This window comes from Scyliorhinus torazame, chromosome 13, assembly GCF_047496885.1.
Source record: "Scyliorhinus torazame isolate Kashiwa2021f chromosome 13, sScyTor2.1, whole genome shotgun sequence".
NCBI classification, from domain to species: domain Eukaryota; kingdom Metazoa; phylum Chordata; class Chondrichthyes; order Carcharhiniformes; family Scyliorhinidae; genus Scyliorhinus; species Scyliorhinus torazame.
The window spans coordinates 168,385,473-168,401,975 of NC_092719.1; the positions used below are offsets into that span (position 1 = coordinate 168,385,473).

Genomic DNA, 16,503 nt, shown 5'->3' on the forward strand with positions numbered 1-16,503 from the left:
AAGTTCGAATCATGCCAGAAGTATCTATGAAGCAAGTTCTGGATTTCAATGAAGTAGTCTGGAACCAGGAAGCTGCAACAGTGTGTCAGGCACTCCCCTACCACGATGGAGTGAAAGTTGGCTCTGATTCAATGCAAGCTACATTTTCATACCTCTGAAAAAGAAGAGAGTAGAATTGATAAGAGAGTGGATGATATAATGTAGGAGGATATGGAAGCAGAAATATAAAATGAAAGTAAAATGAAAATCGCTAATTGTCACAAGTAGGCTTCAAATGAAGTTACTGTAAAAAGCCCCTCGTCCCCACATTCCAGCGCCTGTTCGGGGAGGCTGTTATGGGAATCAAACCGTGCTGCTGGCCTGCCTTGGTCTGCTTTCAAAGCCAGCGATTTAGCCCTGTGCTAAACAGCCCTGTGGTATAACAGTATAACGGTGCTGTATTGTTCGTCTTCCATGAGCTGTGCCACAGAAATGTCATATGCAGGTTTAAATTCACAAAACTCCACATGAATTCATGAATGCAGCAGGATGTCAAGAAGAGAAGGCAAGTTGAGACAGGGGAAGCGAAATGAAACAGTCCCTTGTCGAGCGCGTTTAGCGGGGTGTTTCTGCATGATCTTGATGGTGACGTCTCGCGAGATCCCGTTGGATGTCGCGAGGCGTGGCGAGCCGGGTAAATCTCACGAGAGGCCTCTAGCGAGATTTACCGGCCACGTCGTACCTCGAGTCGGGAGAGGCACTGCCGTTGGATCGCGTCCAGGAGGTTTCTCAAATAAAAACAGAAAATGCTGGATAAACGAAGCAAGGAAAGGAAGTTTCTCAACTGGTTTTGAGGGGGGGTGAGAAGATGTGAGAGGTTCATAGAATTTACAGTGCAGAAGAAGGCCATTCGGCCCATCGAGTCTGCACCGGCTCTTGGAAAGAGCACCCTACCCAAGATCAACACCTCCATCCTATCCCCATAACCCAGTAACCCCACCCAACACTAAGGGCAATTTTGGACACTAAGGCAATTTATCATGGCCAATCCACCTAACCTGCACATCTTTGGACTGTGGGAGGAAACCGGAGCATCCGGAGGAAACCCACGCACACACGGGGAGGATGTGCAGACTCCGCACAGACAGTGACCCATGTCGGAATCGAACCTGGGACCCTGGAGCTGTGAAGCAATTGTGCTTTCCACAATGCTACCATGCTACTATTCAAAATGTGAATCCAAATAATTGAAATTGACACATTGATGAGGCAAGAATTCATTCATCCAATATGAGGGGATTTGAGAAGATGCTGATTCAGCAGCTACTCGTACAAAATCAGATGGACCTTAGCGTGTGATTACAGTCACATTTCGGCTTTCTGAGGAGATTTCGGCAGAATGCATTTTTCTGATAACCAAAAGGAGACAAAGTATATTAATATTGGCTATTTTTTGAGTATTGACTTTGTTGTGCTTCACAGTTACAACAAGAGATTCCAAATGTAATATCTGCTGATGCTGACTGTTTTTAAGGAACCTACTTAAAAGATTCAGTCAACAAATAGCTGATTTTGTTAGCTGATCAGCAGCTCCTGTTGACAGGCAAGAAAGAATTGGTATGCCATTCATAGCTTGCGCCTGAAGAGGAGAGTTGTGCCAACCTGGCAGTGCCAACCTGTGCTGGGGGCAGTGGCGGGGTGGGCTCTCTGAGGAGCCCCATTGGGGGCGGAGTTCACATTATGTTTGTTAGCAGGGGGCCTCTGATCCCTGATGCTTGTGGGGATGAGGGAGCCCCCCGGAAGTGGGTGAGGAGGGCGGGGGGGGAGAACTCCGATGCTATTTGGGGGGAGCTGTGGGGGGTTTCATTCTGTGCTAATCAGAGGGTGCCCCAATCTCTGTGGAACTGCTTTGCCACAGTAAACCACGCCCTCTGAATTTTCTTTTACAGAGTGGCTCAAACTCTGGACTAAAAACTTGTCTGTGCAGCTGGAGAGCCACATGTCAGGTTTCAGTCAGAGCTTGGCACTGAAAAAACTGTGAAAATTCCACCCACCGTAAATTTAAATTCACCACAAGAATGCTTTGGAATATAAATGCTTGTTTTTAATGTTTGATTGATAAAAACTGTGTTTAAATACTTGGGGAAAACGTGTCAGAAAAATATTTCATTACATAAGAAGCACAGAACCACTAACTTACAGGTGTCAACAATGTTCTTGCATGAAGAATGAATGCCATTCACAAGTCTATACCTGTTACTTTTTGTGATGAGTTCTGGTGAAGAATAGCAATGTTGTAGCCGTATAATTATTACTAATTTTCCTTGTTAGGAATATAACTGGTTGAACTATCAGCCAAAGGATATGAGTGAATCTGATGAAGCAAGAATGCTGGCTAGTTTACGAAGACAGCAACTTGAAGAAATGGAGGATGATGGGAAGACAAACCATCTAAATGCGGTTCAGCTTGGTTACTGCGTCTATGGTGATGATAGCATGAGCACAAGCAGTGATGATACAAGCATCTGGAGTACCCAGCACACAGGACCAGTGAGTCTGACAGAATGGCTTAATAAATTGTCCAAATGTGCATTTCCAGTCAGTTTTGCAGTTGTGTATGTTGCATGTACGCAAAATAACTTCCACATAAGCCAGAAGGTGGCACAGCCCTCTCAATGAACCAATCCTTGACCCCACTGTCCTTGTGAACTATCACCTCATCACTAACCTCCATTTCCTCTTCAATGTCATTGAGTGTGCTGTCGCCTTCCAAATTCATGCCCACCTTTCCTTTTAATCAGACTTTTGCCTGTGCAACACCACCAAAGTGGCTTTTATCAATGTCACAAATTATGAATTATCATGTGACTTTGATGAAGGTTAACTATCCCTTCTTGCCCTTCTTAACCTGCCTCCAGTGGTTAATATGGTTGGCTACGCCACCATTCTCCAAAATCTCTCCAAAGACATCCAGATCGGTGGGACTGCAGTCGCCTGGTTTCATTCTTATCTGTAGCCAGGGAATCACCTGGATCAGTTTCTCTTCCTGCACCAGAACCTTTACCCTGGGTATTCCCCCAAGGATCTGACCTTACTTGCCTCGTATTTCTTATCTACATACTGTTCCCTGGTGGCATCAAATACAATAATGATAACTTTATATAGCGCATTTAACGTAATTAAAGGCACCTTACTAAGCATGATACCGAGTCACATACTGACATATTACGTCAGATGACCAGAAGCTTGGTCAAAGAGGAAGCTTTTAGGAACTAGTTTTAAGGAGGAAAGGAAGGTAGCGAGGTGGCGAAGTGTCAGGAGGGAATACCAGAACTTGAGGCCGAGGCAACTAAAAGCATGGTCATGAATGGTGGCGCAATTATGATTGGGATTGTGCTTGAAGCCAGAATTAGAAGAGCGCAGTTATCTTGGCGAGTCATGGGGTTAAAGGAGATTGCAGAAATAGGGAGGGACAAGCCCTTGGAGGAACTTGAAGACAAGAATGAGACTTTTTTTTAAAAAAGTTTTTAATTTCGAGTACAAAGAACAAAGAACAAAGAAATGTACAGCACAGGAACAGGCCCTTCGGCCCTCCAAGCCCGTGCCGACCATACTGCCCGACTAAACTACAATCTTCTACACTTCCTGGGTCCGTATCCTTCTATTCCCATCCTATTCATATATTTGTCAAGATGCCCCTTAAATGTCCCTATCGTCCCTGCCTCCACTACCTCCTCCGGTAGTGAGTTCCAGGCACCCACTACCCTCTGCGTAAAAAACTTGCCTCGTACATCTACTCTAAACTTTGCCCCTCTCACCTTAAACCTATGCCCCCTAGTAATTGACCCCTCTACCCTGGGGAAAAGCCTCTGACTATCCACTCTGTCTATGCCCCTCATAATTTTGTATACCTCTATCAGGTCGCCCCTCAACCTCCTTCGTTCCAGTGAGAACAAACCGAGTTTATTCAATCGCTCCTCATAGCTTATGCCCTCCATACCAGGCAACATTCTGGTAAATCTCTTCTGCACCCTCTCTAAAGCCTCCACATCCTTCTGGTAGTGTGGCGACCAGAATTGAACACTATACTCCAAGTGTGGCCTAACTAAGGTTCTATACAGCTGCAACATGACTTGCCAATTCTTATACTCAATGCCCCGGCCAATGAAGGCAAGCATGCCGTATGCCTTCTTGACTACCTTCTCCACCTGTGTAGCCCCTTTCAGTGATCTGTGGACCTGTACTCCTAGATCTCTTTGACTTTCAATACTCTTGAGGGTTCTACCATTCACTGTATATTCCCTACCTGCATTAGCCCTTCCAAAATGCATTAGCTCACATTTGTCCAGGTTAAACTCCATCTGCCATCTCTCCGCCCAAGTCTCCAGACAATCTAAATCCTGCTGTATCCTCAGACAGTCCTCATCGCTATCCGCAATTCCACCAACCTTTGTGTCGTCTGCAAACTTACTAATCAGACCAGTTACATTTTCCTCCAAATCATTTATATATACTACAAAGAGCAAAGGTCCCAGCACTGATCCCTGTGGAACACCACTGGTCACAGCCCTCCAATTAGAAAAGCATCCCTCCATTGCTACCCTCTGCCTTCTATGGCCTAGCCAGTTCTGTATCCACCTTGCCAGTTCACCCCTTAATCCCGTGTGACTTCACCTTTTGTACTAGTCTACCATGAGGGACCTTGTCAAAGGCCTTACTGAAGTCCATATAGACAACATCTACTGCCCTACCTGCATCAATCATCTTAGTGACCTCCTCGAAAAACTCTATCAAGTTAGTGAGACACGACCTCCCCTTCACAAAACCGTGCTGCCTCTCACTAATACGTCCATTTGCTTCCAAATGGGAGTAGATCCTGTCTCGAAGAATTCTCTCCAGTAATTTCCCGACCACTGAAGTAAGGCTCACCGGCCTGTAGTTCCCGGGATTATCCCTGCCACCCTTCTTAAACAGAGGAACAACATTGGCTATTCTCCAGTCCTCCGGGACATCCCCTGAAGACAGCGAGGATCCAAAGATTTCTGTCAAGGCCTCAGCAATTTCCTCTCCAGCCTCCTTCAGTATTCTGGGGTAGATCCCATCCGGCCCTGGGGACTTATCTACCTTAATATTTTTTAAGACACCCAACACCTCGTCTTTTTGGATCACAATGTGACCCAGGCTATCTACACCCCCTTCTCCAGACTCAACATCTACCAATTCCTTCTCTTTGGTGAATACTGATGCAAAGTATTCATTTAGTACCTCGCCCATTTCCTCTGGCTCCACACATAGATTCCCTTGCCTATCCTTCAGTGGGCCAACCCTTTCCCTGGCTACCCTCTTGCTTTTTATGTCAGTGTAAAAAGCCTTGGGATTTTCCTTAACCCTATTTGCCAATGACTTTTCATGACCCCTTCTAGCCCTCCTGACTCCTTGCTTAAGTTCCTTCCTACTTTCCTTATATGCCACACAGGCTTCGTCTGTTCCCAGCCTTTTAGCCCTGACAAATGCCTCCTTTTTCTTTTTGACGAGGCCTACAATATCACTCGTCATCCAAGGTTCCCGAAAATTGCCGTATTTATCTTTCTTCCTCACAGGAACATGCCTGTCCTGTATTCCTTTCAACTGACACTTGAAAGCCTCCCACATGTCAGATGTTGATTTGCCCTCAAACATCCGCCCCCAATCTATGTTCTTCAGTTCCCGCCTAATATTGTTATAATTAGCCTTCCCCCAATTTAGCACATTCATCCTCGGACCACTCTTATCCTTGTCCAGCAGTACTTTAAAACTTACTGAATTGTGGTCACTGTTACCGAAATGTAACAAAAGTACACAATTATTTCTTTCCAATTCAGGGGCAATCCACCTAACCTGCACATCGTTGGGTTGTGGGGGTGAAACTCAAAGTGCAAACTCCACACAGACAGTGATCCGGGGCCAGGATCGAACCCTGGTCCTCAGCGCTGTAGGCAGAAGTGCTAACCACTGCGCCACCGTGCCGTCCCGAGACTTTACAATTTAAGCATTGCTTAACTGGAAGCCACTGGAGGTCAGAGAACAAAAGGGTAAAAGGGGAACAGGACTTGCTGCAAATTAAGACACGGGGAGCAGAGTTTTAGATGACCTCGTGTTTAGGGAGGTAGAATGTGGCATCTGCCAGAACATCGGCCTCTCTCACCCCCTGGACTCCCGAGTCTTCTGACACTCCAAACACTGCTAATTCTGGACATGGGATCACCTTCACCCTCAGCACCTGACATCACGTCAGCGATCCCCCACCAAAATGCCTGCAACTTCAGGCAGGCCCAAAACATGTGAACATGATTTGCGGGGCCCCCCGCCCGTGCCATGTGACCCTCCAGGTCCACGCCCGGATGTCCACGTCAACACTCCCTCCCACATAACGCCACAGCAACAACACCTTCGTCAGTATTCCCTCCTCCCCCTTTTGTCTAAACAAAACAACAACCCAATCCCCCTCTGCTACACTAACCACCTGACCCCCCTCCCCCACTACGCTACCGTTAACTAGCCCGCCAAGCTAGCCTGGCAGCCACAGCCTCCTACCCCCCACTGATTCCCCGCCCCCTCCGCTCGCTCACCTCACAGCCAACAGTGCAACAATAAAAAACAGAAGAAATATATTTTTTTTAAACAGTCTAAAAGGTGCAGTCACCCCCTCACCGCCTCGAAACATCTTGGAGGAAAAAAGTTCCCCAACCATCAACCGAACAAAAAATATGAGAATTGCCAATGAACCAGAGAAAAAAAAGGGAATACCACTTTCATTTCCACACCCCTCCTCCGCAATTCAATGTCCTCCTTCACCTGCCAGTCCATTGTCTCTCTAAAATTCCATCGCCTCCTCTAATGTTCCAAAATAGCGCTCTTTGTTATTAAAGGTCACTCAGAGGTGAGCCAGGTACAGCATCCCAAGCTTCACCCCCTTTTTAAAGAGGGCAGCCTTCACCCGATTAAACCCGGCCCTCCTCTTCGCCAAGTCCGGGCCCAGGTCCTGATACATTCACAGCTCACTCCCCTCCCAGGTGCATCTCCTCGTCTGCCTCGACCATCTCAGAATCTTTTCCTTGTCTAGGAACAGGTGAAGACGCACCACCATTGCCCTTGGCGGCTTGTCCACCTGCGGTGTCCTCATTAGAGCTCTGTGCGCTCAGTCGATCTCCAAGGGCCGGTCGAAGGCCCCCGGTCCCATCAGCTTTTCCAGCATTCCAGCCACATACATGACAGCGTCCACTCCCTCGATGTCCTACAATTCTCACGTTCTGCCTTCGGGAGTGGTTCTCAAGATCCTCTACCTTCTCCTGCAGCCGCTTCTGGGTATCTCGCATTACTCCCATCTCGGCCGCCAATGAAGCCAACTGCCCCTCGTGCTCGATGCCCCGCCCAATGAAGACAAGCATTCCATATGCTTTCTTGACTACCTTGTCCACTTATGTTGCCACCTTCAAAGATCTGTGGACCTGCACGCCCAGATCTCTCTGACTTTCTATATTCCAAAGAGTTTTACCATTTACAGTATATTTCCCCTCTATGTTAGATCTATCAAAATGCATTACCTCACATTTGCCCGGATTAAACTCCATTTGCCATTTCTCTGCCCAAGTCTCCAACCTATTTATGTCCTGCTGTATCTTCTGACAATCCTCAACACTATCTGCCACTCCACCAACCTTGGTGTCACCCGTGAACTTACTAATCAGACCGGCTACATTTTCCTCCAAATCGTTTATGCACACCACAAACAACAGAGGCCCCAGCACCGATCCCTGTGGAACACCACTAGTCACAACCTTCCATTCAGAAAAACACCCTTCTACTGCTACCCTTTGCCTTCTGTGACCGAACCAGTTATGTATCCATCTTACCACCTCACCTCTGATCCCATGTGACTTCACCTTTTGTACCAGTCTGCCATGAGGCACCTTATCAAAGGCTTTACTGAAGTCCATGTAAACAACATCCACTGCTCTCCTCATCAGTCATCTTTGTCATCTCCTCAAAAAACACCTTGTAGGTCCCAATGGGCCACCCTCCTCTGCTGGCTGAACTTCTGATTTAAGAAGTCTGCCAGTTGGTCCATCGACCATTGGGTAGGCAGCGCAGGCCCTGTACCCTTCGCCACCTTAAGCTGTGGCGCACCAAGATTCCCCTGCTCAAGCTGTTCCCTTCTTCTTGACCTACTTCTGGTCCGTGGATCCATCCACCAGTCCAACCAGCGGAAGCTGCCAAATGTGCGACCATTCACACCATGGCCACAGCTGGAATTTCCCCCACTGACTAAATTAATCACCATAGCAATCATTCCTCCCATTTTAACAAGGCGTTATCCTATTGAAAATAAGCAGATTACTTCCGACTGCGGCTATGCGGAGCTAAGTCGCACATTCGGTGGCTCCCGCAAAAACGGACTTTTGGGCTCTTTTCAGGGCCCCCAACGGCACTTTTTCGACGCTTCCCGGTGTTGGAAGGAGTTTATATCAGCTCCCCGTCAGCATTGCGCTGGTCAAGGAGACACAGCCTGAGTGAGTGAGACACAGACAGAGTGAGAATTTGGTAATTTGGTGCAGTGAGGTAATTCAGTGAAGAGTGGGAGAAGGTGCTTTTTCCCGACTGTTTTGTTCTCTCTCTCTCTTCGGGCCTAATTTTGGGAGCCGTTCGGAGGAGGAGGAGCAGTCTCTGTGAGTATAAAAACCTAACGGTAACTTCCTGTTTTCCAGTTTTTTTTTCCAAAAGTGACATCAGAGGGAAGCTGTGATCTGATTGGTTGATAGCAAATCTGCCCCAAATTTTTTTAAAAACACAGCTAAACTCGTAAACTTAAATTAAACTAATTAATTAATTAGTGATGGCTGGTCAGGTGATGTGCTTGAGCTGCTTGATGTGGGAGCTGGCAGATCCCATTGCGAGCTGCAGCGACCACATCTGCAGTAAGTGTTGGCTGCACGAAGAGCTCCGGCTCAGAGTTGATGAGCTGGAGTCTGAGCTTCAAACACTGAGGCACATCCGGGAGGGGGAGACTTACCTGGAAACTGTGTTTCAGGAGGCAGTCACACTTGTCAGAGTAAGTAGTTTAAATCCTGCCAGTGGTCAGGGACAGCAGGGTGTGACTGCAAGTCAGGCAGGTAAAGGGAACCAGCAGTCAGGAACTCAGGAGCCTCAGCCCTTGACCCTGTCCAACAGGCATGAGGCACTTGCTCCCTGTGTGGATGACGAACAGGGCTGCAGGAAGGATGAGTCAGCTGACCAAGGCACCATGGTTCAGCAGGCCATTCAAGGGGAGGGAGTAAATAGGCAAATTGTAGTTGTAGGGGATTCTATTATCAGGGGGATAGATAATATCCTTTGTGAGCAGGATAAAGAGTCCCGCATGGTATGTTGCCTGCCCGGTGTTAGGGTGCGGGACATCTCTGACCGGCTTGAAAGGATACTGGAGACGGAGGGGGAGGATCCAGTTGTTGTGGTCCATGTCGGTACCAACAACATAGGCAAGTCTAGAAAAGAGGACCAGTTTAGAGATTATAAAGAGCTAGGATTCAAATTAAAAAACAGGTCCTCAAGGGTCATAATCTCCGGATTGCTGCCCGAGCCACGTGCAAATTGGCATAGGGAGGCAAGAATAAGGGAAGTTAACACGTGGCTGAAAGAGTGGTGTGGGAAAGAGGGGTTCCTTTTCATGGGACACTGGCATCCGTTTTGGGACAGGGGGGGACCTATACCGTTGGGATGGTCTCCACCTGAACCGAGCTAGGACCAGTGTTCTGGCGAAAAGAGTAAATAGGGTGGTCAATAGGACTTTAAACTAGAGATTGGGGGGGAAGGGAAGGTCAGGACCAGGGGCACAAAATGCACCACGAAATAGAAAGTGCATGTCAGAAAGGCAAGGTCACAGTGATCATGGGGGACTTCAATATGCAGGTAGACTGGATAAATAATGCTGCCAGTGGACCCAAGGAAAGGGAATTCATTGAATGTTTACAGGAGGGATTTTTGGAACAGCTTGTGATGGAGCCCATGAGGGGACAGGCCATTCTGGACTTAGTGTTATGTAATGAGCCAGACTTGATTAAAGATCTTAAAGTAAGGGAACACTTAGGAGGCAGTGATCATAATATGGTAGAATTCAATCTCCAATTTGAAAGAAAGAAGGTAGAATCCGATGTAAAGGTGTTGCAGTTAAATAAAGGTAACTACAGGAGCATGAGGGAGGAACTGACGAAAATCGACTGGGAGCAGAGCCTAGTGGGAAAGACAGTAGAACAGCAATGGCAGGAGATTCTGGGAGTAATTGAGGACACAGTACAGAGGTTCATCCCAAAGAAAATAAAGGTTATCAGAGGGGGGATTAGGCAGCCATGGCTGACAAAGGAAGTTAGGGAATGCATCAAAGCAAAAGAGAAAGCCTATAATGTGGCAAAGAGTAGTGGGAAGTCAGAAGATTGGGAAGGCTACAAAAACAAACAGAGGATAACAAAGAGAGAAATAAGGAAAGAGAGGATCAAATATGAAGGTAGGCTAGCCAGTAACATTAGGAGTGATAGTAAAAGTTTCTTTAAATACATTAAAAACAAACGGGAGGCAAAAGTAGACATTGGGCCGCTCCAAAATGACGCTGGTAATCTAGTGATGGGAGACAAGGAAATAGCTGAGGAACTAAATAAATACTTTGCGTCAGTCTTCACAGTAGAAGACATGAGTAATATCCCAACAATTCAGGAGAGTCAGGGGGCAGAGTTGAATATGGTAGCCATCACAAAGGAGAAAGTGCTAGAGAAACTAAGAGGTCTAAAAATTGATAAATCTCCGGGCCCAGATGGGCTACATCCTAGAGTTCTAAAGGAGATAGCTGAAGAAATAGTGGAGGCATTAGTTATGATCTTTCAAAAGTCACTGGAGTCAGGGAAAGTCCCAGAGGATTGGAAAATCGCTGTTGGAACCCCCCTGTTCAAGAAGGGAACAAGGAAAAAGATGGAAAATTATAGGCCAATTAGCCTAACCTCGGCTGTTGGCAAGATTCTAGAATCCATTGTTAAGGATGAGATTTCTAAATTCTTGGAAGTGCAGGGTCGCATTAGGACAAGTCAGCATGGATTTAGTTAAGGGGAGGTCGTGCCTGACAAACCTGTTAGAGTTCTTTGAAGAGACAACAAATAGGTTAGACCAAGGAGAGCCAATGGATGTTATCTATCTTGACTTCCAAAAGGTCTTTGATAAGGTGCCTCACGGGAGACTGCTGAGTAAAATAAGGGCCCATGGTATTCGAGGCAAGGTACTAACATGGATTGACGATTGGCTGTCAGGCAGAAGGCAGAGAGTTGGGATAAAAGGTTCTTTTTTGGAATGGCAACCGGTGACGAGTGGTGTCCCGCAGGGTTCAGTGTTGGGGCCACAGCTGTTCTCTTTATATATTAACAATCTAGATGACGGGACTGGGGGCATTCTGGCTAAGTTTGCCGATGATACAAAGATAGGTGGAGGGGCAGGTAGTATGGAGGAGGTGGGGAGGCTGCAGTAAGATTTAGACAGTTTAGGAGAGTGGTCCAAGAAATGGCTGATGAAATTCAACGTGAGCAAGTGCGAGGTCTTGCACTTTGGAAAAAAGAATAGAGGCATGGACTATTTTCTAAACAGTGACAAAATTCATAATGCTGAAGTGCAAAGGGACTTGGGAGTCCTAGTCCAGGATTCTCTAAAGGTAAACTTGCAGGTTGAGTCCGTAATTAAGAAAGCAAATGCAATGTTGTCATTTATCTCAAGAGGCTTGGAATATAAAAGTAGGGATGTACTTCTGAAGCTTTATAAAGCATTAGTTAGGCCCCATTTAGAATACTGTGAGCAATTTTGGGCCCCACACCTCAGGAAGGACATACTGGCACTGGAGCGGGTCCAGCGGAGATTCACACGGATGATCCCAGGAATGGTAGGCCTAACATACGATGAACGTCTGAGGATCCTGGGATTATATTCATTAGAGTTTAGGAGGTTGAGGGGAGATCTAATAGAAACTTACAAGATGATGAATGGCTTAGATAAGGTGGACGTAGGGAAGTTGTTTCCATTAGCAGGGGAGACTAGGACCCGGGGGCACAGCCTTAGAATAAAAGGGAGTCACTTTAGAACAGTGATGAGGAGAAATTTCTTCAGCCAGAGAGTGGTGAGTCTGTGGAATTCATTGCCACAGAGGGTGGTGGAGGCCAGGACGTTGAGTGTCTTGAAGACAGAAGTTGATAAATTCTTGATTTCTCGAGGAATTAAGGGCTAGGGAGAGAGAGCGGATAAATGGAGTTGAAATCAGCCATGATTGAATGGTGGAGTGGACTCGAAGGGCCGAATGGCCTGACTTCCGCTCCTATATCTTATGGTCTTATGGTCTTATATGGCTTCAACCAGGAACGGGGCGACTAAAAAGGTGGTGGTGGACCCGAAGAAGGTGCGAGGGAAGAAGAATAAAATGATGGCGGGCGGAGACCAGGCAGCGTGGATGCATTGGGCGGAGGAGCAGCAGGAGGGTATCCAGCACTGCTTTGAAGAAATTAAAACGGACCTGCTAGAGCCGATGAAGGCTTCCATTGATAAGCTGCTGGAGACACAGACGGCCCAGGGGGTGACGATCCGCGAGGCTCGGCAGAAGATCTCTGACAATGAGGACGAGATCATAGGCCTGGCGGTAAAGGTGGAGGTGCACGAGGCGCTCCATAAGAAATGGCAGGAGAGGTTCGAGGAGATGGAGAATCGGTCGAGGCGGAAGAATCTGCGGATTCTGGGTCTCCTGGAGGGGCCGGATGTGGGGGCCTACGTGGTCACCATGTTGAACTCGCTGATGGGAGTGGGGTCCTTCCAGGGGCCCCTAGAGCTGGAAGGGGCATATAGAGTGCTGGCGAGGAGGCCCAAGGCTAACGAGCCTCCGTGGGCGGTGTTGGTGCGGTTCCATCGGTTCGTCGATCGGGAGTGTGTGCCCAGGTGGGCCAAGAAGGAGAGGAGCAGCAGGTGGGCAAACGCGGAGGTCCGAATGTACCAGGACTGGAGTGCGGAGGTGGCGAAGAGGAGGGCCGGGTATAATCGAGCGAAGGCGGTGCTCCATTGGAAGGGGGTGAAGTTTGGCATGTTGCAGCCGGCGCTACTGTGGGTCACCTACAAGGACAGGCACCATTATTTTGAGTCTCCGGAGGAGGCGTAGGCCTTTGTTCAGGTCAAGAAGTTGGACACAGATTGAGGGTCGGGATGGGCGATTGGGGACTGCGATTGCTATGTTATGTTATGTTTATATTTTTTCTCGAGGGGGGGCTTTTATATTGCTCCAGGTTTCTTTTTCTCTCTGTTTTTCTCTTTCGGGTCGGTGAGGGTGGCTGGGGCGGGTTGGGCACTGTTTTGATCGGGGGGGGCTCATGGAGGGGGGTAGGTAAACGGAACAGGGGGGTGGACGGTGGTGAGATGGGGCCCCACGGGGGAGGGGGAGGCCCGAGTCGGGGGTGAGGGGACCGAACCTGTAAAAGGAGCTGCGTCAGAGATGGCGGGGCCTGGTAGGCGGGCTTTTTCCCGCGCTGAAGACAGGAGGGAGCGGGGCCGGGGCGGGGAAGCGAGGGTTGTTTCCTGCGCTTAGAGTGGAAGGGGGAGGGGGAGAGTCTATGGATGGGGAACGGGAGAGGAGGGTGTGCCACACAATGGGAGGAGTCGAAGGAGAGGCGGGAGTGGCCAGGGTCAGCAGGAGTCAGCTGACTTGCGGAAGCGCAATGGGGGGAGTAAATCAGCTAGGATGGGTCCTAGCCGGGTGGGGGGGGGGGGCGGTATCGAGCTGCTGCTGCTATGGTCCAGGGGGAGCTGGAGCGAGTGGGGGGGGTCGAGACGGGGGTATGCCTCTGTGGGAAACGGACCGGGTGTGGGGTGCGGGCGCGTGGCTGGCCGAGGAGGGGTTATTGCTAGTCGGCGGGGGGAGAGGGGGTGGGTAGCCCCCTGATCCAGCTGATAACCTGGAATGTAAGGGGAGTGAATGGGCCGGTTAAGCGGGCCCGCGTGTTCGCGCACCTGAAGCGGCTCAAGGCGGATGTGGGTATGCTCCAGGAGACACAACCGAAGGTGGCAGACCAGGTAAGATTGAGGAAAGGGTGGGTAGGTCAGGTGTTTCACTCGGGGCTGAATGCCAAAAATCGAGGGGTGGCGATCTTGGTGGGAAAGAAGGTGTCATTTAAGGCGTCGAGCATTGTGGCAGATAATGGTGGTAGGTACGTAATGGTAAGTGGCAAGTTGCAGGGAGAGAGGGTGGTACTGGTCAATGTGTATGCCCCGAACTGGGACAATGCGGGTTTTATGCGGCGTATGTTGGGTCGGATCCCAGACTTGGAAATGGGGGTCCTGATAATGGGGGGAGACTTTAACACGGTGCTGGATCCGGCACTGGATCGCTCCAGGTCTAGGACGGGTAGGAAGCCGGCGGCGGCTAGAGTGCTGAGGGGGTTTATGGACCAGATGGGAGGGGTGGACCCTTGGAGCTTTGCAAGGCGGGGGGCTAGGGAATTTTCATTCTTCTCACATGTCCATAAGGCTTATTCCCGAATCGACTTTTTCATTTTGAGTAGGGCGCTGATAGCGAGAGTAGAGGATACTGAGTATTCGGCAATAGCCATTTCGGACCACGCCCCGCATTGGGTGGACTTGGAGATGGGGGAGGAGAGGGACCAGCGCCCGCTGTGGCGCTTGGAGGTGGGGCTGTTGGCGGACGAGGAGGTGAGTGAGCGGGTCCGAGGAAGTATAGAGAGGTACTTGGAGACCAACGACAATGGGGAGGTCCGAGTGGGGATGGTATGGGAGGCACTGAAGGCGGTGGTGAGGGGAGAGCTGACCTCCATTAGGGCACAAGGAGCGGAGGGAGCGGGGTGGAGAGGGAGAGGCTGGTGGGGGAGATGGTGAGGGTAGACAGGAGGCATGCGGAGGAGCCCGAGGAAGGATTGTTGAGGAAGAGGCGTAGCCTCCAGGCCGAATTCGACCTGGTGACCACCAGGAAGGCGGAGATGCAGTGGAGGAAGGCCCAGGGGACGATTTATGAGTATGGGGAAAAGGCAAGCCGGATGCTGGCGCATCAGCTTCGGAAGCGGGACGCAGCTAGGGACATCGGGGGAGTTAAGGACAGGGGATAGAGTGTGGTGCGGAGTGGGGTTGACATCAATGGGGTCTTCAGGGACTTTTATGAAGAATTGTATCGATCCGGGCTCCCATGGGAGGAGGGAGGGATGGGCCGCTTCCTGGACCAATTGAGGTTTCCGAAGGTGGAAGAGGGACTGGTGGCGGGATTGGGGGCCCCGATAGGGCTGGAGGAGCTGATCAAAGGGATAGGAAGCATGTGGAGGTGGAGTTCAAGAGGTGGGACGCGTTGCCGCTGTCCTTGGCGGGTAGGGTGCAGTCAGTCAAAATGACGGTGCTCCCAAGGTTTTTGTTCCTGTTCCAGTGCTTCCCCGTGTTTATCCCGAAGGCCTTTTTCAGGCGGGTTGACAGGAGTCTAATGGGGTTTGTGTGGGCGCTAGGGACTCCGAGGGTGAGAAGGGTGTTCCTGGAGCGGAGTAGAGATATGGGGGGGCTGGCGCTGCCCAACCTCTGTGGGTACTACAGGGCCGTCAATGCGACGATGGTGCGCAAGTGGGTGATGGAGGGGGAGGGGACTGCATGGAAGAGGCTGGAGACGGCGTCTTGTGTGGGTACGAGTCTGGGGGCGCTGGCAACGGCGCCGCTGCCGCTCCCTCCGAGGAGGTATAGCACGAGCCCGGTGTTGGTGGCTGCCCTCAAAATTTGGGGGCAGTGGAGGCGGCACAGGGGGGAAGCTGGGGCCTCAACGTGGACCCCAATACGGGGGAACCACCGGTTCGCCCCAGGAAGAACAGGTGGAGGGTTTTCAGGGTGGCACAGGGCAGGGATACGAAAGTTGGGGGACCTGTTTGTGGACGGGAAGTTCACGAGCCTGGGTGAGCTGGAGGAGAAGTACGGGCTCCCCCCCGGGGAACACCTTCAGGTACTTCCAAGTAAGGGCATTTGCCAGACGGCAGGTGGTGGAATTCCTGCGGCTACTGCCACACACAGTACAGGACAGGGTGCTCTCGGGGGGGGTGGGTGGGAGTGGGGAAGATCTCAGAAACTTACCAGGTGATGCAGGAGGAGGAGGAGGCCTCGGTGGTGGAGGTGAAAGGTAAGTGGGAGGAGGAATTGGGAGAGGAGGTTGAGGAAGGGACGTGGGCAGATGCCCTGGGGAGGGTGAACTCTTCCTCATCGTGCTCGAGGCTCAGCCTCATACAGTTTAAGGTGCTGCACAGGGCACACATGACCGGCACAAGGATGAGCCATTTTTTGGGGGGTGAGGACAGGTGTGTTAAGTCCTCAGGGAGCCCAGCAAATCACACCCATATGTTCTGGGCATGCCCAGCGCTGGAGGAATTTTGGAAGGGCGTAGCGAGGACGGTGTCGGGGGTGGTAGGATCCAGGGTCAAACCGGGCTGGGGGTTCGCAATATTTGGGGTG

At 50.0% G+C, this 16,503-nt stretch overlaps 1 protein-coding gene across 2 annotated transcripts in view; it reads left to right on the forward strand.

Annotated features, from left to right (window-relative positions):
* The window catches only part of cfap20dc (CFAP20 domain containing), a 692,307-nt gene that overhangs the window by 512,059 nt on the left and 163,745 nt on the right, over positions 1 to 16,503 (forward strand). For both annotated transcript variants that reach the window (XM_072472373.1, XM_072472374.1), the window contains one exon: positions 2,311 to 2,529. In XM_072472373.1, coding sequence (XP_072328474.1) covers positions 2,311 to 2,529 — 219 coding nt within the window. The remainder of the gene's footprint in view (positions 1 to 2,310; positions 2,530 to 16,503) is intronic.